Source organism: Microcebus murinus, chromosome 16 (genome assembly GCF_040939455.1).
Source record: "Microcebus murinus isolate Inina chromosome 16, M.murinus_Inina_mat1.0, whole genome shotgun sequence".
NCBI lineage: Eukaryota > Metazoa > Chordata > Mammalia > Primates > Cheirogaleidae > Microcebus > Microcebus murinus.
The window spans coordinates 28515054-28538611 of NC_134119.1; the positions used below are offsets into that span (position 1 = coordinate 28515054).

Below are 23558 nucleotides of genomic sequence, written 5' to 3' on the forward strand. Positions count from 1 at the left end.
CCCTGGGGGAGCTTCCTTTTTGTGTGTCTGGATCGCTCTTTCCCGTGTGTGTGTGTGTGTGTGTGTGTGTGTGTGTGTGTGTGTGTGTGTGTGTGTGTGTGTGTGTGTGTGTTGCTACTTCTCTCCATCTCTGTCTTTCTTCTCTCTCTGTTTCTCTCTTGTGTCTTTTTGTCCTTATCTTGGTCTCTCTGCTTCTATTTCTACCTCTTTCAGCGTGTGCGTCTTTCTTTCCCTGTATGTCTCTCTGTCTTTCTCCGCGTCTCTCTTCCCCGTCTTTCCCCCCACTCCCCTTTCTCTGTCTCTCTGTCTCTCTGCGCCTTTCTCGCCCTCACTTTCTCCCCTCCTGCCTGCCCGCTGCTCCCTGCGCCTGGCCTGCCCCCACCGCCGCCGGTTCAGGGGAACGTGTGCGGAGCGATTGTCCTGGGGGACATTTGATGGATTAGAGCGCTGAACAGTTCCATTGCTAGGGGACCACCTGATCTCCTCCAGCCTGCGTCCCATATAAAGCCGGCAGCCGGAGTGCTGAGCACAGCTCCAGCGACCGCCTGTCTGTGCGCCGCCGCCGCCAAGCCCGAGCGGGAGCCGGAGCCCGAGCCCGAGCCCGGGCCGCCGCCACCCGAGCCGGCTCCGAGCTGCCGCCCGCCCGCCCGCCCGCTGGGAGCTGTCCAGTGCTGAAACCCCGCGCGGACAGCCAATCGCGCCGGCCGGCCGCCTCCCCCCACCGGGGCCCCACGCAACTGCGCCCGCCGAGCCCCCCGCCGGCTGCACCATGCCGCGCTCCTTCCTGGTGAAGAAGATCAAAGGGGACGGCTTCCAGTGCAGCGGGGTGCCGGCCCCCACCTACCACCCCTTGGAGACCGCCTACGTGCTGCCTGGTGCCCGGGGGCCTCCCGGGGACAACGGTGAGTGGGACCCTGCAGGGCGGGAGGGGGGAGGCGAGGGGAGCCGGGGCCTTCCCTAACTTGGGCCACGAGGAGGGGCGCGCGCGGCAGGAAACCCCGGGAGAAAATCTCGCTGGCCGTGTGCGCCTCCCAGGCTTCCCGAGGGCCAGGCGGGCGGGGCAGGGGCTAGGATGTACAAAGGGAAAGTCGCAGGGTCGGCCCATCCCGCAGCCACGCGCCAGTCGCGACTTTGAAAGTTGTGGCCCTAGAACAGGGCTGGAGGGAGGGGGTGATGGGAGAACAGAGAGACAGGACCGCTCAGGAAGGGCCATGCTGAGGGGGCCAATGCACGAGGCAGTTCGAGGGTCCCCTCTCCCGGTTGAGAAAGAGAGGCTGGCTGCCTGAGCGTGCCCTCCCGGCGGGGAATGGAAAGGGGCCCGGACTCAGTCCCTGGGGAGTTGGGGGTGGCTCCCTGGGGCTAGCTGGAGGCGCCCTCCCTCCCTTCAAACCTGTTCCCGCTGGCAAAGCCACACAAGTGCGCTCAGACCCCCTCTCTCAACAACTCTTTTGTTACCCTCAGCCACATGCCTGCCAAAGGCTGTGCCTGTCCTGGGGACTGCAAGGAAGAGGAGATATCTGGGAGGGGTTCCCCCAAAGTGGCTCCTGCTCCCCTGGGCTGCCCTCCCTCCCCATCTCCATCTTCTCACGACCACCCCAGCCAGCCCTGCTACTCCTTGCAACCCCCCCCACACACACACACACTCTCCATCTCTTCTCAGAACAAGTTCCTGCAGGGAGAAGGGTTTGGGGGACGAGAGAGGTCATTCTGGCCAGAAGGGATGATCTCTGGAAGGTAGGGAGAAGAAGTAGGGACTGCTTCTGTGGACCCCATCCTCCATGGAGGGGATTCCAGAAATGTTCTCCTCTGAGGACCCCACTAGGGCAGGTGTCTGTCGAGGAGGCGTCCCTTGGTAGTGAGAGTTCTGACATCACATGTGGCATCAGCTTTGGGTGTGTGTGCGTGTGTGCGTGTGTGTGTGTGTGTGTGTGTGTGTGTGTGTGTGTTGTGAAGGGGGAGACAGAGGGAGGGGGAGAGAAAGGAGGAGAGAGAGAGAGAGAGAAAGAGGAAAAGGAGGAAAGAAAGGGCTTAAGATTGGGGGGAGCTGAGATGGCAAAGACAGGAGCCTGGGGGGTGGGGGCTCCCACAAGCCCTTCGCCCACATTCCGTCACTCTGCCTCTGCCTCGACAGGTAGAGAGGGGGTGCTGGGCAGAGGGCTCTGTGACCTCATCAAGGTCAAAGAAGTTAGGGAGTGATCAGCGACACAGCTCCAGCCCCTCAGCCCCTGGCCTCCCCAGATCTCCAACAGAACCCCCTTCTCTGCCCCATGTCCCTTATTCTACTGTCCTCTTTTCTTGACCCCAGGGCTTCTTGAGGCCGAGGACGGAAGCCCAGGGATATGGCTGGGCTGGGCTGAGGGCTGGCAGGACAGAGGGTGGACCTGGGGCTGTGCCAAGGCTAGGGAGTGTGCTCTGGGAGCTGGTAGAAACTGAAATATCTGCAAGACTGGGACATGGATACCTTAGGGGACTGACAAAAAGCTCTGGGTTCTCACCCATGGAACACCCCTCCCCAGCCCTTGGTCCTGTCCCTAGGCCAGCAGAGGAAACCCAGAGAAGCCCAGAGAATTTCCCATGCACAGCCAAAACTGCAGGCTGTTCCTCAGAAAGGAGGCAAGAGAATGCCTTGCCTTGAATTCAGTCCAAAAAAGCTTTGAAAGGAGCCCCCGAGTGAACAGTGGGAAGCAGGGTGGGGGCAGAGCCACCAGCGGGGTGTTTCTGTGGAGGTTCCACCAGGTTTAACGTCCTAGAACCACCTTTGTCTTTGTCCCTTTCCCCAAAGGTCTCCAGACCAACTTCCTGGTCTCTAGGGGATCCTGGGGCTGTCCTGATAGCCAGATGCCTGGCATGGAACTCGGAAGCCTGGGCTCTAACATCTCTGATTTGCTGTGTGACCTTGGGCAAGTGCCTTCCCTTCTCTGGTCCTCAGCCTTCCCAGCAGTGAAAGAGTTTGGATGGCATGAACTAAGCAGCCTTCCAAGTCTGACAAGCTCAGCTTCTGTGAAGGTCAATTATGGGGTGGGAGGTATTGGATGAGGGTCTAACAGAAAGCGGGGAGGCCATTGTCAGTGTTTCCTTAGGGCTCCATTGAGCATACGCCACCTGGCTGAGGGTGGCGGAGTTTCTGGGATCAGGCAATTTTCTTGGCTTTAGTCTCTACAGGCTGCCCCATGGTGAAGACAGGTACCCTGGCCTGGCCACCTTGGCAGTGTCTGCAGTGCATGGTCAGTGCCAGAGATGGGGGGTGGTGGCTCTTCAAGCCTGGGGATGACTAGGAAATACAGCGTCTGCCGGGTCCTGTTTTCAGGAGCCTCTCCCCTCTCCGGGGTGTGGCCACACTGGGCAGTGAGGGATCCCTCATTCCGTGGTGGGTGGAGGGTACGGAGGGTCCTCAGAGAGCCTGCCAGCTCCTGGTGGCCCGTTGTCTCCGCTCTGCCGGAAATAACCTTGCTGAGCATTTGAGGGAAGTGTGAAAAATTGCTGAGCCGACGTTTTTCTCTCCCAGCGTGTGTAAGTGTGCTGGGTAAACAAGGAGAAAGAGAGGAGGGGGGAAGATGAGGAGAGGGAGGGAGGAGAAGGAAGGGAGGGAGCCAGGGAGGGAGGGAGGAAGGGGGAGGGCCCGGGGCTGGAGATAGTTCCAGTTATTAGAAAGATCTTCTTACAAGCCATTCCTGCAGCTCTGGCTGCAGGGTCAGGATGAGGCTGATGGGAGGGACCCTGGGGATGGGGGGCTCAAGCAGGAGTGGGGGGAGCTTATAAATGTGGAGCTTAGAGGAACCACAGGCTCCTGACTGATAAAGATGCAGGACCCCACATTAAAGAGGTTTACCCCTAGCTCTGGAAACGCTAGAGGATTCCTACACACACACACACACACACACACACACACACACACACACTTTGCCGCCTTGCTCCCTTCCTTTTCAGCCCCTGCCGCCAGCAGGGAAAGGGTGCAGCAGGTGTGTCTGTGCTCCAGGCTCCCCCAGACCCACAGAACCCCTACACAGAGAAGGGAAGCTCCCGGAGTGGGGAAAGCTCAGTCTCCCTGCAGAGCCTCCCCACCCCGACGAGGGGAATAAGATCTAACTGCATTGTCCCCTCCAATAAAATGCTTCCTTTCTCGCCTCTGCCTCCCTTGCTCCTCCACTGATATCCCTCCCTTCTCCCCCGCGGGGTGGTTCTGAGCTGGACTCAGTCTTTCCGGAGGTGCTGCCCACTCTCATCCTCCTAACCCTCTCGGGACCGCCCCCTCCAGCTCCACCAAGCCCACCCCTCACAGACCTGCGCCCCATCCTGAGGGATGCTGGACTCTCAGCCACCCCAGGCGGCTCATCCATCTGCATGGCAGTGGTCTCCGTGGGCCCCTGCCAAGGATGTCTCCTGGAGAGGCCACCTCCCCTCACACTGGAACTCTGAGCTCCAGCTGGGAGCCAGGCCCCCCTTCCTCGCCCCAGCCGCTGTCCCACCCCCATCCCCTCCCAGAGTGCATCTGACCCAGGCAGAGGAGGGATCAATGCCAATCCAATAACGCAGTTGTCTGCCCTCTGCAGCTACATTAAGCCTCACCCAGCAGGCTGAGGAAGCTCTCCTACTTCTACCCACGGGCTTATCTGGTTGACCACATTATACCAGTGCCCACTTCCTCTCACTGCCTCTGATGGCGCCGGGTAGGCGCCCCAGGCCAAGCCTGGGAGCCCAGCCGAGTGTCCCCAGCTGTCACACATCCACCCCATACCTCAGACAGTCTATCTGGGGAGCAGAGATGCAAAAGGGCTACCCCAATCCCTTGGAAGAGGGAGCCCAGAGAAGGCTAGAGAGGTGCTCAAGGACACACAGCAGGCCCTTCTGAGTCTTCCATAACTGCCTCTTCCCCTGGTGTCTTGGTCTTAGTCCAAGTCCAAGGTCCAGGTTAAAGATATGTCAGAGGCCCAGGTTCAAAGTCTAGGTCCAGGCCCAACATCCAATCCAGTCCAGCATCCAGGCACAGATCTCAGATCCAGTTCCTATATCTATGTCAAGCCTCAGGTCTAGGACCAGGCCCAAGGTCTAGGTCCAAGGTCAATGTCTGAGGTTATAGGTCCAGGTCTGATTTCAGGAAAAATCCGCGTACAAGTTCAATTTTCAATATCTAGGAACAGGTCCAGGTAAACGTTCTGGGTCCAGGAATGAGATCCAGGTCCAGTTTCCAGTCCAAGGTCATGTCCAGATTCATTCTCAAGGATGGCTGTGTTCAAGTCTTAGACCCACTATTAGCTTTCTGTGTGGCCTTGGCTTAGTCTCTCCCCCTTCCTCTAGCCTCAGTTTCCCTCACATGAGATCAAATAGTTGAATATGATCTCTTTCAGCTCTGACCTTGGCAACCCATAAATCGAATTTTCCAATGAATTAACAGGGCTCAGTGGGAGTGGAATGACAGGGCCCATGTGAGATGTGGAATCTGGGGGCCCATGATTGCCGCTGAAGCCTGGGGTCACCAGGAGGACATGTGGGGCCCAGGCCACGCTTTCATGCTTTGGACAGGATCTGTGATTGCTGAGGGAAGTCAGGAGAGTCCACCAAGTCCTTTATGTCAGGGTGGCAATCTACACACCCCAAAGGCTCTCAGGCAACACTCACACAGTGGGTGAAGGGCAGAGAGGGCAGGGAAAGATTAGCTGCAACCTACGGAGGTCATGGAGGGCCTGTGACTTGCCCAAAGTCACAGGAGCATAAATGGCAGGCCTTGTTACACCTCCCTGGTGGGTGCTACACCCACAGGTTCCAGGGTCCCCCACAGCCTGGAGGCCCTCTGCCAAAAGAGGTGAGGCCACCAGACTTCTCGGTCTCCTTCCCAACTGTGGACACCATTGGAGTGAAGTGTCCCCTGCCAGCCTGTGGGTAGTGAGGGCTTTGGAATGGGCCCTCTGAGTGCACCTTCTGGGGCAGAGAGACAGTAGAGCAGAAAGCAGAACTGGAGGGACAGGGGGCACTGTGCGACACATCCTGCCTCCAGAGATCCCCCTTGAGGGAGCAGGAAGCTGTTCCACCAACCAGGGCTGGGCAATTCAAAACCCCAAGCCACTCACTGCCATTTCCACAGCCCCTTGAAAAATCTTTCCTATTGATTTCCTGCAGAGCCCTGGACCTCCCTGTGGGCCACAGGAATTGGGTCACAGTCAGGAAAGACCAGAATAGGGGGAATTCTAAGAGGTGGGGGTGGTGGGGATGGGCCCTGGAATTCTCTAGAAACTCCCTGAGGCTGGCTCAGTGATTATCAGCCCCATGCCCTTCAGCCCTGGTCATGTTGGGCGAGACTTCATTCTGTGCCCTGTTCATTTGGACTCAGGGACCTCCTCCCCCATGGGCAGATGTACCAGCTGCCAGGCGTTTGGAGGAGGTGGGTGTCATTTCTGGTCCAGTGCCCAGGGAACCGCTAACAAAGATGCTATAATAAGGGGAGGGGGAGGTACCCAGCCCCTTTGCCCAGCTCTGTGAGCAGACAGGAGAAACTATTTTTATCCTGCTTTGCTGCTGACAGACCTGGCTTTCTGCTCAGCTGGCTGGAGCTCATTCTCCAGGCCCGAGGCCCTGGCACAGCAAGAGGCAGCTCTAAATATACCCGAGCAGCAGCCCTCCAGCCCCACCGCCCGCAGGCCCGGCCCTCCTCGGGAAAGTGGGCCGCCTGGGAAGCTGGCCCACCACCAGGGCCCTCTCCTTTCCTGCCCATCTTGGGACAGGGAGGTGGCTTTGGGACTAGAAACTCCCTGGAGGAAGCTTGGCACCCTGAGAGCCAGGGAGAGACGGAAAGGAGATGTGGACTGGCTTTATTAAACAAAGAAAGGAGGCCGGCCCAGTCCTGAGGAGGACCTGTGCGGTGACCTGAGGTGGGTCAGGGCCCCTCTCCGGGCTTCAGCTTCTGCAGTACAAGGGCATGGGAGGAAGTGAACCTGGACGTGAGCTGATGTGCATATAGCACTTAGCAGTGCCTTGCGCACACTAAGTGCTCAATAAGTGTTAGTCATAACTGTTATTAAGTACTATTTACAAATATTTACAAGGGGCTGGAGCATTCTCTACAACAGTTGCTTCATACCCCAAACGCTCCCATAAGACACAGGCCAGATGCGAGGTGTTATTTTGAGGAAACCCACCATCCCTTCCCCAACCAATTGAAAACCGTCTCTCCCCAGCAGGTCTCCATTGCCCTCCCTGGTTGTTCTGGAAAAAACACCAGCTTTGGAGGGTTTCAAACCTGACTCCCCTTCCAGTGACCTTGGGCAAATCCTTTCCCCTCTCTGGGTGCTGGGCACAGTGCGGTGTCTGACCCCCACCCCCCCACCCCGCTCCAGGCAGTTGGATGAGATAGTATCTACAGCGGGCCTACACCTTAATCCTCAAAAATGTCCCTTCCCACCACTCCTTTGGGTTACAAAAATTTTTTAATGGATTCTGGACCTTAAGTCTAAAATATCAAGACTCTTGGGCAGGAAAAACCAAAGTCATTCTCAGGCGACATGTGCACATTTCCAAAGTACTCCTGGGCCCAACATACATCCATACATGGAGGGGGGGGCTCTGTTCCCCATCCCTCAAATGGAGGATTGAAGCCCAGAGAGGCTGTGTGACTTGCCCAAGGCCACACAGCTAGGGTCTGAGTACAAGGGCCAGGTAAGAGCCAGGGCTCTTCTCTCTTGATCCCAGCTCCTCCCTACCTCTGTCAGGACCCAAACAGCTGTTTCACCCTGGAGGGCAGGCAACTCGGCCTTCCAGAGTCACCACTGGGGCAGAGGGAGACACCCAAAACCTGTCTGGGTTCCATCTGCAAGATTTGAGCACGGCCGATAGCATCCTAAAGGATTCTCCAGGGCTGAGGCCCAAAGAGGTGCCTGGGACACCAATGTGTATCTCCTTCTCCTTTCCGGCAGATTAGAAGGCTATCACCAGGAAATGCAAGAATAATATAATGACAATAATACTAACAGCTTGAGAGGCCAGCTATTATGTGCCAGGTATTGTACTCGCACTTTACATGCATTAATTTATTCGATCCTATTATGAACTCCCTTATATAGATGTGGCAAAAAGAGGTTAAGTGAGTGACTTGCCCAAGGTCACCTATGGAGAGGTCTGTGGATCTGAGAGAAGGGGGTGAAGTTGGAGGAGGGACGCCCCCCCCATCCACAAAGAGCATCATGGAGGGCCTGATTCAGCCATGATGCAGAAGGGGTCTTCAGAGCACCCCAGCCAACCTTCTTTGCGCACACACCCAGCCCAGAGAGGTTAAGCAATCTGGCACAGTCACAAAGCAAGTTAGAACCAACCACCTGTGCTTTACATGACCACACAGACTCATGTGGTCATGTATGCTCATGATGCTCCCAACCCATGCCAAACTCCACAGAATGGGGACCTGCTCTGGGCCCACAATTCCTGTCCTGAAGATAATTCCACATCAGTCCCTAAGGAAATAAGCAGCCTTTGTCTCAGGCAACCCTGTTTGGGTATAAAGAGCCCTTAGCAACGGGAATAAGGTACGACAGTGCTGAAGGCCGCCAGCAGAGGGCGCCAAGGAAAGAGCACCCAGTTGAGAACTGCCTGGTTCCTTGAGCTCCTACTATGCACCAGAAACTTTCTCATCAGAACGTCGGGTAGAAATTACACATCCTGGATGAGGAACCAGAGGTCCAGAGAGGAGCAGCAAGATGTGCTGGGGTGGGCGCCAAGAAAACTGCAGCACAGAAACCCACCTGGGGAGACTGTTATTGTTATTCACAATAACAGCCAACGTGTATTGTGGATTTACCAAATGCCAGGCACCAGGCCAGAATCCTGGCTCTCACTTACTAGCTGCATGACCCTAGGCAAGTTACTTGGCTTCCTCGTGCCTTGGTTTCCTCATCTGTAAAATGGTACCTACCTTAGAGTCACGAAGGTAGAATGCATTCGTGTGTGCAAAGCTCTCTAACAGTGTCTGACACAGTGCTCTAGAGTCTGGGTTATTACTTGTTTACACATTGCTCCCTACTGGGCTCCTTACTGAAACTGCACAGGCAAAGAAAGGTCAAGTAGTTTTTCCAAAGCCATACAGCTGGGAATGGCAAAGCCAGAACGCACTATGGGCACACTCTGGCACCCAAGTGGTGTTCTTAACCAATAATATGTCATCCTTCTTAAATAATAGAACATATGAGACATTGGTCACATGATCAGTCACCCCCTCTAAATAAATCCCATACTATCTTCATCACTCATTCCACAAATACTCACTAAGCGCTAGGGCCCTTGGGCATGGAGGCAAACAACCTGGCCACAACCTCTTCCTCAAGGACCCCCAGTGTGGGAAACGAGGGGGGTGGTGCAGTGGTTTCTGATCCTTGCTCCCTGCTTTGAGCAAGTACCATCACCAGTCTGTTCCTCAGTTTCCTTTGTAATGAGAGTATTTTTGTGACGATTCAGTGCGATGATGGGAGGGAAGCACTTAGCACAGAGCCTGGCACACAGTAAGTGCTCAATAAATATTAGCTAGTATTATCAGCGGTCATTACAATGCAATGAAATACAGAAGTAGAGGGTCTGGGAGTGCCCAGCTGGCATTTGACTCAATCTGAAACAATATTCCCTGAATGTTCTAAAACCCTAGTACTAGGCCTAGTTCCTGGGGAGGGAGGGGAACCCCCAGACCAAAAGCAGGTGGGAGGAGAAGGATGGGGTGCTGAGAGGCTAGGCACTGCCTCCCCCTAGATTAAAAAACTGCCATCACCACTGCCCCCTTTCGTCTGACCACAGAGCCCTTCCCTACTGAGTCACCCTTCCCCATGATCCCAATCACTTCAGTGCGCAGAGGGCCCTGTGCTAGCTGCTAAAGGGACAGAGGAAAAAATAAGGGCACATCTTCCTTTGCTTTCAGTGTTAGGGGACAGTCTGCACAGACCTGACCTTGGGACCATCCCAAATGCCAGATGGGAGGCAAAGGTCTGGAGGCTGCATCAGCCAGGCTGTTTGAGAATGAAAGCCCACCAGAGTACCAGCCCTAAGTCCGAACGTCCTGGGATCCTGTTTCCAGCTTACAGAGCCCTCTTCCACCTGCTCACTGCAGTGAGGGAGGGTGCAGGGAGGAAGGGTGGTTACAGATCTGGGAGGGGGCAGGTCAGAGGAGAGGGTCACATCCTGAGATTTGTCACTCCCCAGCTGTGAAACCTCAGATAGGGGCCTAACCTCCATTGTTCCCCAGAATCAAAGGACAATGGAAACATTTGGTAATTAAGTGCCAGGATGATAAGTTTGTTCTGTGTCTGCCAGAAACTCTCTGGGGAGCCCAGCCCCCAGGATCCACAGGGAAGGTGCTAGGGCCAGCCTAGGCCATGGGAGGCAGAGGCAAATCAGGGTGGCCCCTGCGCATGACAAGCCCCGATGGAATCCCCTGGGAGAGCCCCAGCCTGTCCACCCACCAATCACTCAAACCCTGGGCAGGCAGGATTGCTGGTCCAACTCCAGCTACGTGGGAGGAGGAGGGGCGGTGAATTCTCACTGCAGCCTCAGGAAGACTTCTAGAGGAGCTCAGAGCAAAGCAGGCTGGGGAGTAAGTACAAATCAGTTCCCTTTCTGGAGCACCTACTACATGCCACACACGCCACCACTTTTAAATGCTCCAGCAACCCTCGGAGGTGGGTCTAACTGGATTATGCTGGAACTCATTTATGCCACATCTATCCATCACACACTTCCTTTGAGCCAGACACGTGCTGGGCACGCAGATCCAGCCCTGGGGAGCTCATAGTGTAGTGGGGGTGGCAGACAAATAATCTTCACGCAAGTAAAAAGCATAATTATAATTGCTAACATTTATACAGCAATTACTGTGTGCTCCCTCTTTCTCAATTTCCTTATACATAAAATGGGGATTGTAATAGTACCTACTTCTTGGGTCTGTGCCCATTAAATGTGTTAACACGTGTAAAGCACTAGGGCAGAGTCTGGCATACAGTAAGAGCTTAATACACGTTTATTATCACCACTTTACTCAGTCCTTCCAACGACCCTGGAAGGAGGTGTCCAATCACAAGCTCCATTTCCTAGACAAGGAAACCGAGATTCAGAGAAGTCGTAAAACTGGAATGGCAGAGTGTTGTTGGAATAAAGAGCATGGACTTCGGGGGGCGTCACACTGCCCAGGTCTGAATCTTGCCTCCTCCACTTACTACCTGTAAGCTTAGACTGACTCTCTGTGACTCAGTTTTCTTACCTGCAAAGTGGGTCTAAGACCTTCACTGCATGGTAGTGGACACTTAACATAGTGAACGCTAAGTCAGCAGAAGCATGTCAGCCCCGCGCTCCACAGGCTGGGGTGGCGGTTATTTGTACCGCCCCGCGCAGGAAGGATTTGAACCCAGGCGGCGTGACGCGTGGAGCTGAGGTACGTGTTGGCAACCACTGTCTTACGAGCAGCCATCGTGTTCCAAGACCTGCCACAGGGAGGCCGAGCTGGAGGGCGTGGAGGTGACCTGCCCAGAGAGGGAAGCCCTCCTACACGCCTCGGCCTCAACTTCCCCACTTCTCGCCCCTCCAGGCTACGCCCCGCACTGCCTGCCCGCAAGCAGCTACGATGCGGACCAGAAGCCGGGCCTGGAGCTGGCCCCGGCCGAGCCCGCGTACCCGCCCGCGGCGCCGGAGGAGTACAGCGACCCCGAGAGCCCGCAGTCCAGCCTGTCGGCGCGCTACTTCCGCGGGGAGGCGGCCGTCACCGACAGCTACTCCATGGACGCCTTCTTCATCTCGGACGGGCGCTCGCGGCGGCGACGGGGCGCGGGCAGCGGGGACGCGGGGGGCGCGGGGGACGCCGGCGGCGCCGGGGGGCGCGCGGGGCGCGCGGGGGCGCCGGCGGGCGGCGGGCACCGGCACGCGTGCGCCGAGTGCGGCAAGACGTACGCCACGTCGTCGAACCTGAGCCGCCACAAGCAGACGCACCGCAGCCTGGACAGCCAGCTGGCGCGCAAGTGCCCGACGTGCGGCAAGGCGTACGTGTCCATGCCCGCGCTCGCCATGCACGTGCTCACGCACAACCTGCGCCACAAGTGCGGCGTGTGCGGCAAGGCCTTCTCGCGGCCCTGGCTGCTGCAGGGCCACATGCGCTCGCACACGGGCGAGAAGCCGTTCGGCTGCGCGCACTGCGGCAAGGCCTTCGCCGACCGCTCCAACCTGCGCGCGCACATGCAGACGCACTCGGCCTTCAAGCACTACCGCTGCCGCCAGTGCGACAAGAGCTTCGCGCTCAAGTCCTACCTCCACAAGCACTGCGAGGCCGCCTGCGTCAAGGGCGCCGAGCCGCCCCCGCCGCCTCCCGCTGGCCCGGCCAGCTGAGCCTCCCGCCCGGAACTCGCTCTCCTCGCGCCCCGGGTCCCCCACCTGCGCCCGCAGCGCCCTCTCCAATCCCCAGCTGCGTTTTCCTGCCCGCCCCGCTCGAGGGGACCCCCATCCCACCCAGGAACTTTTCTCTCCAGCCCCCAAACCCACAGTTCTCTTCCTGCGCTCTCCCCTAGCGTCCCCGACCCACATCATCTTTTCCGGGCCCCACTCGGACCTTAACCCCCTGTCCGCGCCTTCAAGGCTCCCAACTCAGGCACCAGGTCCGCACCTCTCCCGGGCCCCAGAGCCAGAAGTTTCTCCTCCCCAAACTCTGCGCCGCTCTCCCAACTTTCAGACCTTTTCTCTCGCTTCTCAGCCCAGCCTCTCTGACCATTCCTCTGTTGGAGCCCCCAATCTAAACCCCAAACCTACCCTTGACTCCCATGCCTGCCTCCGTTTCCCTGTGCATATCTGGATGCAGGCCCTGTAGCCCTCAGACTACAATCCAACCCCAGACCCTCCCGCTGGCCCCTGCTGAGTCTCCCCGTGTGTGTGTCCATCTGGGGATCTAATCTTCCCCTTTCTTGGAGTCGCTGGTCTGCCCTAGACCCCTGCATGCCTGGGACGCTCACACACACCCGCACCCCACCACACATGTTCCACTCTATCAGTCTTCGGGGGCCTCATCACCCACTCCCAGCCCCTTCCCTCTCCAGATCCTCTCATCCCTCTAGTCTCACCACTCTGAGTTTACCTAACCTGGAGCAAACTTGAGGGGGAGTTTAGGGCCCTGTCCCCTAATGGAACCCCTCTCCTACCCCAGGACAGCCCTTCCCTGGGCTTCCAATCTCCTCCTCCCAGCCGCCCTCCTCCCAGAATCTCTGAGCACTTTCCCCCACCCCGGGGACTACAGGTCTCCCTCCTTACTTGTTGGGGGAAGGTCTGGAGCGCCTCGCCTATGCCCTTCCCTTGTCCGGCTGGGCCCTCCAGTTATTTATTTGTGTATTTATTTATTTATCTATTTATTATTCTATTTAATGTCTTGGCCTCACCCAGGGACAGTCTGGCTTCCCCAGCTGGACTGGGAGGTCAGGGAGCCAGGCAAGAGAGGGACAGCAAAGGCCATAGCAGCTGCCCCCACCACACACACACAGTCTCGGGGAGAAGCCCCACCCTCATCAGGGCCTGAACTGGCTAAGAGAGGGGACTCCAGAATGGGAGGGACAGCCTGCTGACCCTCAACTTGGGGGGTGGGGGCGCAAGGAAGCATCAGGAGGTCCAGTCACGGGGCAGGTCCCCGCCGTCCTGAGCCTTCCACTCTAACTCCATGGAGCCCGGAGAGAGGAGCCTCCTCGATTTGTTTCCTATTTATTCCTCTTCTCAGAGACCCCAGGTTCCAGGGACCGACTGAGCCCCGGACCCGCTGGGGCCTCCTGCCCGCTCCCGGGGAGGAGCGCTCCCTCCCGGCCACGTACGTCTATGCAACTCTCCTGGGCAGAGGGGCCGGGGCTGCCAGCCACCCGCCCGTTGGCCGCCACTACCTCCTCCGCCGCGCTTTCGCATGCCCGGGCGAGGACCGAAGCACACGCCTCCACGCGCAAGGGCCCTGGCCCCTCTGCTTTAAGCACACGCCTCTGCCCCGCCGCTCTGCGCCCTGCTTGTGGGCCAGAGTCCTGGACTCTCGGACCCTCCTCCTCTTCCTCACCCTAGCCACAAAAGGGGGTGGAGACTGGAGGGGCCCCTGGGGCAGGGGCACTTCTCTAGGGCTTCAGAGGGGTGGGCGGGCCTTGGCCCAGCTCCGGGCCCAGCGGGAAGGGAGGCTGCAGGGATGGCGGGGGAAGAGGGGTCGCAGACGCAATTATGGAGGGTGTTGACCCTGTAAATAGGAACTTCTGACAGCAATAATTTTCCATGCATGCTAAGCCTTTTGGCCATATTTTGTATGAGCGCTTGGCGCTCCCCCTCCCTCCTCTTCTCCCAACGAACCCCCAGGCTCCCCTCCCTTCCCTACCTTCAACAGTATTACTTGTAACGCAATTCAGGGATATTAAAGGGACTTTGGCCACTCACCAGCGCCTCTAGACCTTGTGATTGGGCTGGGGAAGAAGAAGGGGAGGGCATCCGAGACTGGGATTTTTCCACCTGCATTTCCTCCTCTATAGCCTGATCAGCCAGTGGCTGCCACCAGGGGGTCACACAGCCCCAGGGGTCCCTTAGCCTCCACAAGGTCCCAGACATCCTCAATCCCAAATAGTCCTCAAATAAGGGTCCAAGTACCAGATTAATAATAAAAGCAAATGAAGGGAGTTGCCTTAAGACATTAGGGAATGATGGAGCACGTGACTAATTGGAAAGAGCCTGTCTTACCTTAAAGATTTCTTTCAATTCAAATTAACTACACCTGCCACACAATTACAACTGTGGTCCAGATTTGTCTGTTGACAGCCAGTTTACAATCCCTATATTCTTCCCCACTTCGTCTCCTACCCCTCTGCCCTGGTCAGATATGGTCATGCACGCAGCAAGTGTGAGCATGCAAAAAGGCTGCCTTTGGCTCAGCAGGCAAAGTTGCCCAAAGACAATGAGCTGCCCCTACAGCTTGTGAGCTACCAGTCACCAAAAGTGTTCAGGAAGATGCCGGAGAACCAGTCCATCCTACTTGTCAGCTGTCTTGGTGATCCTTCAAAACACAAATTTGTCCTTGCCTTACGAAAAACTTCACTGGGGACCACCAACCCCTGCTACTTCCCCTCAACCCCCAACACAGACTCACCAGGTATTGGGGAGGGAGGTGGTTGCAGGCTGGAACCTACCTCCCCTGGGCCTCATGGTGGATGTCCTCCTTTTGTAAGCAGTGCTTTCATAAGTTTTAGATTTTCTCCCTACTGCCTGTCCATCTTTGCCTTCACACACCTCTGGACAAGTGGTTACATCCTGAGCAATGTGCTAGATGTTTCCAACAATGACAGCAGTTGTGGGAACTCCCCTACAAAGTTTCCAATAGAGTTTTGAGGGGCCCAGACACCCATTGCATTCTTTAACCACCCACACAGTCCTCTTGCTACACGCTGCTCCTGATTGGCTGTTGGATCCCTTATGTTTGTTTTAGGTGCCAGGAATAGAAACTACTCTAGATTAGGATTTTATAAACCTGTATTAAATCCCTTTGAAGGAGAAAGTATTTAATATGGAGAATTGGCTACTCACAAAATTTGTGCAAGGGCTGAAGGAGTGAGCCCTCAGCTGGACCCTTGAACCCAGAATTGCTGTCAGCAGGACAGCTACTGCCTCTCCCACAATCACATGGGGGGTGGGGGGGAATCAGGAGGCTGCACTGGGACTGAGTTCAAGAACACAGCACCATAGGTGCACTCCAGGGATCAGGAGGCCCTTGGCACTGCCTCTGTAACTGTCTCCTGCTATGCTGGTGGCGCAGCGCTGGAAACCTACTACGGAAAAACGTAGTGCCTCCAAGAACATGTTGACAGTAGCAAGAGTCAAAATAGTAGGAAGATGGCCCCTGCCCCCTTCTGCCATTCAAATCCCACAGAAGTGCACATAACTGGCAGAACTTAATGCACTGTCAGTACCTTGCTACAAAAGTCTGAGAAATGTCGTTTTAAACTCTCCACCCACGCAATACAGAAGGTACCCTAGAGGGAAGTGGGAATGGATGCTGGCTGCCCATTGGCCATATCCAGCCCAGCTACGGTGATCCAACATCCATTCCACCCCTTCTTCCTTGATTAGCCTGCAAGCTGGGGGACTGGACACCAGCTTAAGGGAGGGTCATGATTGGTGTAAGAGTAACACCATTTCCCACAGGTTCAGAAATGGGCACATGACCCAATTCTGGCCAATGAGACTTAAGGAGAGAGTTGCTGGAAGCTTATGGAAAACTTTTCTGCTCCCTCACTTTTATAAGAAAGTGATATGGTTGGGATGTTTGGCCTCTCAAAATCTCATGTTGAAATTTGATCTCCAATGTTGGACGTGTGGCCTGGTGGGAGGCATTGGGATCACGGGGTCAGATTCCTCAAGAATGGCTTGGTGCCCTCCCTAGGACAAGTGAGTTCTCACTCTGTTAGTTCATGGGAGAGCTGGTTATTTAAAGGAGGCTGGTGCCACCTCCTCTCTCTTGCTCCTTTTCTCACCATGTGACATGCCTGCTCCTCCCTCACCTTCCACCTTGACTGGAAGCTCCCTGCAGCCCTCACGAGAAGCAGATGGGGGCGCCATGCTTCTTGCACAGTCTGCAGAACCATGAGGCAAATAAACCTCTTTTCTTTATAAATTGGGGGGAGGGGGGGAAATGGGCATTTCTTGAAACCTTAAAATCTGCACCCCCATAATATGCCGAAATAAATAAATAAATTGCCCAGCTCAGGTACTTCCTTCACAGCAACGCAAACGAGCTGAGACAGAAAGGATGTCCATTCTCTCTTCCCCTTGAACCTGCACAGGGAAGTATGTCATCTTGTGACCATGAAGGGCACCAGCCATAGCATGAAGCCAACAGCATGGATGGCAGTGCAGGGGCATTGTAAAAGTCTATGTCTTTGATGACATCAAGGAGCCAATGAGCAAAACACCCTCAGAACCACTCAGTGTGCTGCTCCTGGACTCCAAGCTATGCGAGGTGAGTTTATTGTTTAAGGCAGTTGAATCAGGTTCCTATTACCCACAGCCCAAAGCACCTCACCTGGCACACAATCCAGACTGCTTTCCTCTGTGTTCTCAAAGGTTTCAAGACCTCCATGACATGACTGTCTGGTTCTCCTCTTACCTATCTGGCTGCTCCACCTAGCAACTTTGCAGATTCACCTTCCTATATCCAAAGAAGGGACCCACTTTCCGTTCCTGTATACTCTCCTGAAGCAGGTCCATTACAGCCATGGCTTCAATTTCTACCCACATGCAGATGACTCAACAAATTTACATTTTCAATTGAGATCTCCTCTCTGAGCTAAAGTCCGCATTTGCATGCAGGCCGCCTCCACTTGGATATCCCCAAAGCACAAGAGGCCAGGCCGAGTCTGGAGCCACGACTTGGTTCTCCTCCAGGGTTTTCCACCTCCATGAATGGCACCAGCACCCATCCAGTCCTGCAATCGTAAATCCCAGAGGTCATCTCTCGCACCTCTGTCTTCCCACCTGACCATCCAATCCATCATCAGCTCCTGTTGATTTTTCCTCTCCATCTTCCCAGTCTCCACTGTGGTCCACAGCCACCATCATCTCTTACCTGGACAACTGGACCAGCCTTCTTACTGGTCTCCCTGGATTCATCCTGCCTCTCCCCCCTCTTCCTCTATCCACAGCAGCCACAAAGATCTTTTCCAAAATGCAGATCTGTTCACGTCTGTCTTCGTCCCTTTGGGCCGCTGCTAATATAACACACTGTCATGGACTAGGTGGCTTATAAACAACAGAAATTTTATTTCTCACAGTTATGGAGGCATGGAGTCCTAGATCAAAGAGCCAGCAGATTCTGTGTCTGATGAAGACCTGCTTCCTGGTTCATAGACGGCCTTCCTCTCGCCATGTCCTCATATGGGGGAAGGAGTGAGGGAATTCTCCAGGGTCTCTTTTGTAAGGACACTAATTCCATTCATGACCTAATCACCCCCCAAAGGCCCACCTCCTAATACCATCACATTGGGGGTAAGATTTCAACATATGAATTTTGGAGGGACACAAATATTCAACCTATAGCATTCTACCAGTGGCCTCCCCAAATTCACGTCCTGCTCACATGCAAGGTACATTCACTCATTACATCCCACCAGCCCCCAAAGTCTTAACACATTCCACAATCAACTCTGAAGTCTACGATCCAGAGTCTTTTCTAAATGTCATCTAAATCAGATATGGGTGAGACTCAAGGTACGATTCATCCTGGGACAAATTGCTCTCCAGCTGTGAGCCTGTGAAATTAAACAAATGACGTATTACAATACTTCCAAAATACAATATTGGGACAGGTATAAGATAAACCACTCCACAAGGGAGAAATATGAAAGAAGAAAGGGGTAGCAGATCTCAATTAAGTCCAAACTACGAGGCAAACTCCATGAGATCTTAAGGCTCAAGAAAAATCCTCTTTGGCTCAATGCTCTGCCCTCTAGGCCTACTGGGGCGGCCTTCCAGACGCACTAGGGAAGTGACCACACACCGAAGCCACTGGCGTGGTCATCCTGCCCCCACAGCTCTGTCCAGCAGGGGTGATACCCAGAGCTCTGGGCAGCCCTGCCCCCATGGCTTTTGGCAGAGGTGCCCAGCCTTTTGGGAGAAAGGCTACGGTCCTCCCTTTTGAAACTTAGGAAGCAGTGCTGATGATCTCTGAATCGCCTTCAGGGTCATTCTTCCTTTGTCTTGAAGAGTAGCTTGCCTTCTGGTCCTGTCCTGCAAAATCCAAGAAGTCTGACAGCCTGCTTCATCCCTTCCCACCTCCTTCCCCTTCAGTTCATCCTGGGCAGTTTTCCTGCTGGGGCAGCTGAATACGTTTATGTTTCACACCCACAGTAATCTCCTTATCAAAGGGACGCTTGGCCACACCTTTAGTGTTCTCTCCCAAACATCCTTTCTCACTTTTTGCAATATAGATAGGCTGAGAATTTTTCAAACCTTTAAGTTTTGCTTCACATTAACACAATTCAGCCAGCTGATAACAAGCATGGCCTTTTTCCCACTGTCCAATAACATGTTCCTCATTTTCTCATCAGCATGGTCTTGTTTGTCCGTATTTCTGCCAACATTCTGCCCAGGATCACTGAGGTATTCTGTAAAATGGAGGCTTTCTCTGCAGCTCTCCTCCTTTCCTTCCGGGCCCTCACCAGAAGTCCATCCCAGTGATGGAGGCCTTTCTGGCACGCACCTCCATACTCTTCCAGCCCAACCCATTATTACCCAGTGCCAAAGCCACTTCCACCTTTTTACAAATGTGTTACAGCAGCGCCACCCCCGCCCCTGCCCCTTCTCAGGGCCAGTTTCTGTCTTAGTCCACCCGAGCTGCTACAACAAACACCACAGACTAGGTGGCTTATAAACAACAGAAATGTATTTCTGTCAGTGCCGGAAGCCTGGAAGTCCTGGCCCAGCAGATTCGGTGCCTGGTGAAGGCCTACTTTTCGGTTCATAGATGGCCTTCTTCTCACTGTGTCCTCACATGGTAGAAGGAGTGAGGGGTCTCTCCAGGGTCTCTAATCCCATTCATGAGAGCTCTGCCCCCGCGATACCATCACCTCCCCAAGGCCCACCTCCTAATACTATTACGTTGGGGGCTAAGATTTCAATATATAAATTGGGGGGGGGGACACAAGGCACCTGGATCTTGGATTTCCGGTCATTAAATGCCCTGAGTCTAACACAATGCCTAACCAAGAGCAGGTGACAATAATTATTTTTAAATGAACTCCATACATTTAAGTCATCATCAATAATGGTGGCTTATGCTTTTTTAAATCTCTGTGCCTCACAGGCATGGCTGATTTTTTCAGATGTGAGTGTCCAACTAGAACTTGGACATTTTCTCTCTCTCCTTTTCTGTGAGCCATAATACCTGTAACTTGGAAGCTGTGGCTCAGTTTGCTGTCTACTTATTACTATCTATTCTCGTCTTCCTTAGTAAAAAGAACTCCAGTTTTAGCTGAGCACACTGCCACTATGAATGAAGACTACGTATCCTTGCTGTCTTTGCAGTCAGGGGTGGCCATATGACCAAGTTCTGGTCAATGACATACAAGGAGAAGTTTTATATGAAACTGTTGAGATAGCATTCTAAAAATGGAGAGGGTCATATGCTTTTGCATTTCCGTTTCTCCACGGCCTTCTAGGCTCAAACTTGGATGAGATGGCTGGCACTTCAGCAGTAATCTTGAATCAGGAGGTGACCCTGAGAATGAAAACCCTGCTCTTTATAGGCTTTAATTCCATCATCGCTGGAGGAGAGGTTCTCTCTATCTTCTGGATGTGAATATAGAAGGAGGATGCTCCCAGTTAGCATTGGCAGTCATATTGTGACTATGAGGAGAAACAGTTTAAGTGTGACATTTTCTCAAGACCCCAAGCAGATGCTCAGCAGGAACCAAGGCTGCAGAAGCAAGAGACAAACTTTCTGCATGAAATAAGAACAGGAACATAGGGATCAGTACAGGGGACTAAGAGGAGATGGAGAGGAAAACAGCAAGGGACAGGGGGACCAAGCAACAAGGCAGAAGCCTGTAATCCAAGCTGTAGAAATGGACAAGAACAGTTTGGGGGAAGGGAATATAAAATTGAATGTTACTTGTGTGGCACAGAAATCCTTTCATCTTCCCACACGCTCAGGGGAGTCCTCTGCATACATGAATGACTCGTGTGCAAGATTCTTTGTCAAAGATGAACGTGAAAGGGTGAGCACCACATCTAGGCCAACCTGCTAGGGGAAGAGCAGAGATCCCAGAGGTGGGATGGGTGGGGAGGGAGTCAGGGCTTTGGTTGCATACAACACATAGACTCTAACTGGCTTGGACAGAAAAGGAATTTATTGGTGTCTTGCTCTCTTTATCCCCTTGGGCCATCTCTGAGGTCTCCATAAGTAGAAAGCTTCATGCCTCTGGGTCCACAAATGCTTGCTCAGTTCAAGTGTAGGGTAGTTCAGAAATGCCAGAGATTTCACAGCCTCAGGCCACCCTTAACCAGTGAGGGACAGGAGTCAGAGAATAAATATCCAGCCCCCTTATTCCTCTGAGGGACAATTTGGATGCATGATGCATGATAGTTCTTCAGAGACTCCCCAGCAGGAATTAGCCCCAGTTGCCCACCAAGTTAGCCTTCTCATTAACACACTCTTTAATTGGCATCCCTCCCTTCCCCAGTACATCCTGGGATCACCTCCTATGGCAGATGTGTCTTCCAAAAATAATCACAACACTAGTCTGTCCCATCCCACAGGCTCTCTTAGAACCTTACTACCTTCCTGCATCAAGAGATGATGTCTATGTCCCCTTCCCTTGAGCCTGGGAGGGCTTGTGACAGCTCCCACAAATAAAATGTTGCAGAAATGCTGCTGCGTGACTTCCAAGACTAGATTGGAAAAGGCCATGAAGCTTCTCCCAGGTTCTCTTGGGACACTTGCTCACGGAAACCAGCCGCCATGCTGTGAGGAAGCCCAAGCCATATGGAGAGGCCATGTGTAGTTGTTTTAACTGACAGTCCAAGATGAGGTTCCAGCTGACGGGCAGTATCATCCACTAGACGTGTAAGTGAAGACACTTCTAGAGGATTCCAGCCCTAGCCATCCAGTCACCTCCCAGCTGATGGCCCAGACATTGTAAAGAAGAGACAAGCAGTCCCCACTGCATGCTGTCTGAACTCCTGACCCACAGAATCTGTGAGGATAATAACATGGTTGTTTTGTGCCACTAAATTGTGGCATGATTCAGTACTAACTAGAACGTTTCCCAAAGAAACTATGTGCACACAAATCCTTATCTCAGGTTCTACTTTTGAGAGAATCCAAACTAAGACACAAAGATATTGGAGAGATACCACAATTTCACCAGCTTCCGGTTGCAGGCTTATGTTAGCCTTGGTGGAAGGTGACTCACCTTCATCCTAACATGAGGCTTAAATCTGGGTCTCAAGCCGGGCGTGGTGGCTCACGCCTGTAATCCTAGCACTTTGGGAGGCCGAGGCGGGCGGATTGCTCAAGGTCAGGAGTTCGAAACCAGCCTGAACGAGACCCCGTCTCTACCAAAAATAGAAATAAATTAATTGACCAACTAAAAATATATATACAAAAAATTAGCCGGGCATGGTAGCGCATGCCTGTAGTCCCAGCTACTCGGGAGGCTGAGGCAGTAGGATCGCTGAGCCCCGGAGATTGAGGTTGCTGTGAGCCAGGCTAATGCCACGGCACTCACTCTAGCCTGGGCAACAAAGTGAGACTCTGTCTCAAAAAAAAAAAAAAAAAAAAAAAAAAAAAAAAAAATCTGGGTCTCACCAGTTTGGGGATAGGTGGGCCAGTCTAATGGAACTGCTGACTGGCCTGGACTGGCCAGGTCCTCCCAGTCCCCCATCTCTGAGGGATGGGGTCTGCCCCAGCAAGCACACAGTCCCGAGAGTGGGGAGGGGAGGCTCCCTACAAGAAAACCAGCTGCTGCTGTCACGCCTTCCCAATTCTGTTCAGGGATCAGGAGCCATGCACCTCAGGGAAAGGTCAACCTTGTTGAGCCTATAGGTGAGTACCAACCAAACCAAACCCGTCACGGCGATTCCACTCCCCTCATCAGAGGCTGGTTAAGGTCTGGACCCGGGCAGGACAGGGTCAGATGGGGAGGGTTAGGAAAGGTTTCTTCACTCTTAAAAAGAGGCACAGGCTGGGTTATGGCTCACGCTTATAATCCCAGCACTTTGCAAGGCCAAGGCAGGAGGATTGCTTGAGGCCAGGAGTTCGAGACCAGCCTGGGCAATACAGTGAGATCCTGTGTTTAAAAAGTCAAAAAAATAAGCTGGGTGTGGTTGGTGGTGTCTCCCAGCTACTCGGGAGGCTAAAACAGGAGGATCACTTGAGCCCAGAAGTTTGAGGTTACAGTGAGCTATGATCAGACCACTGCACTTGGGGGCAACAGAGACCCTGTCTCTAAAAAAAAAAAAACAAAAGGCACAAAGAGATAGAGATGTCCTAACTGCCACCTTTAAGCATTCTTATGTAGTGATGTGATGCTTTGAGCTACTGCAGCCATCTCGAGACCACGAGGGGCAAACCTGAGGATGAAGGCCAGAACGCTGGGGGTGATGACACAAAAAGATGGACAGACATGGGTCTTTGATGACATTGTTTAACTGCCTCTTTACCAACCTTGCATACACCTACCTCCAAACATCGTATTAGGTGAGAAAAACCTTCTTAATGTTTAAGGCATTTTGAATTGGGCCATAGGTATTTAACATATAGAATCTGATATCCGGTGTGGGGCCTCACTGGGCAAACCATGATGAGAGATTCAGGTCAAATCTCCATTTTTCCATGCCAGAAATTGTTATTCTGCCGTCCCTGCTTTCTATAATGAAGAAGTAGTTCTAGAAGGGACAACTTCCCTCTTGGTGAAATTGTCTAATTCTCAACAGTTCCGGGCCCGGGGTATGTGTGTCAGATCTACTTCCTGAAACAGAGCAAGATTCAGTTGCAGAAGAGAAAGGGGAAGGCTCAAAGTCAAATTTACAGTGGACTGAGGGTTCTAAGGCTTTGTGAG

General features: G+C 53.8%; 1 protein-coding gene across 1 annotated transcript; it reads left to right on the plus strand.

Annotated features, from left to right (window-relative positions):
* The first annotated feature begins 749 nt into the window (after nt 1-749).
* Nucleotides 750-12336, plus strand: SCRT2 (scratch family transcriptional repressor 2). Its single transcript, XM_012755234.2, has 2 exons — nt 750-902; nt 11546-12336. The coding sequence occupies exons 1-2, from the start codon at nt 770-772 to the stop codon at nt 12334-12336; spliced, it is 924 nt and encodes a 307-aa protein (XP_012610688.1). The 5' UTR covers nt 750-769.
* Nucleotides 12337-23558: the final 11222 nt, after the last annotated feature.

Bases quoted from the DNA above. Each gene is read 5' to 3' on its own strand.
- SCRT2 (XM_012755234.2), top strand. From the start codon at position 770: ATGCCGCGCTCCTTCCTGGTGAAGAAGATCAAAGGGGACGGCTTCCAG. The intron at 903-11,545 runs GTGAGTGGGACC...TCGCCCCTCCAG, and splicing joins GGGGCCTCCCGGGGACAACG to GCTACGCCCCGCACTGCCTG.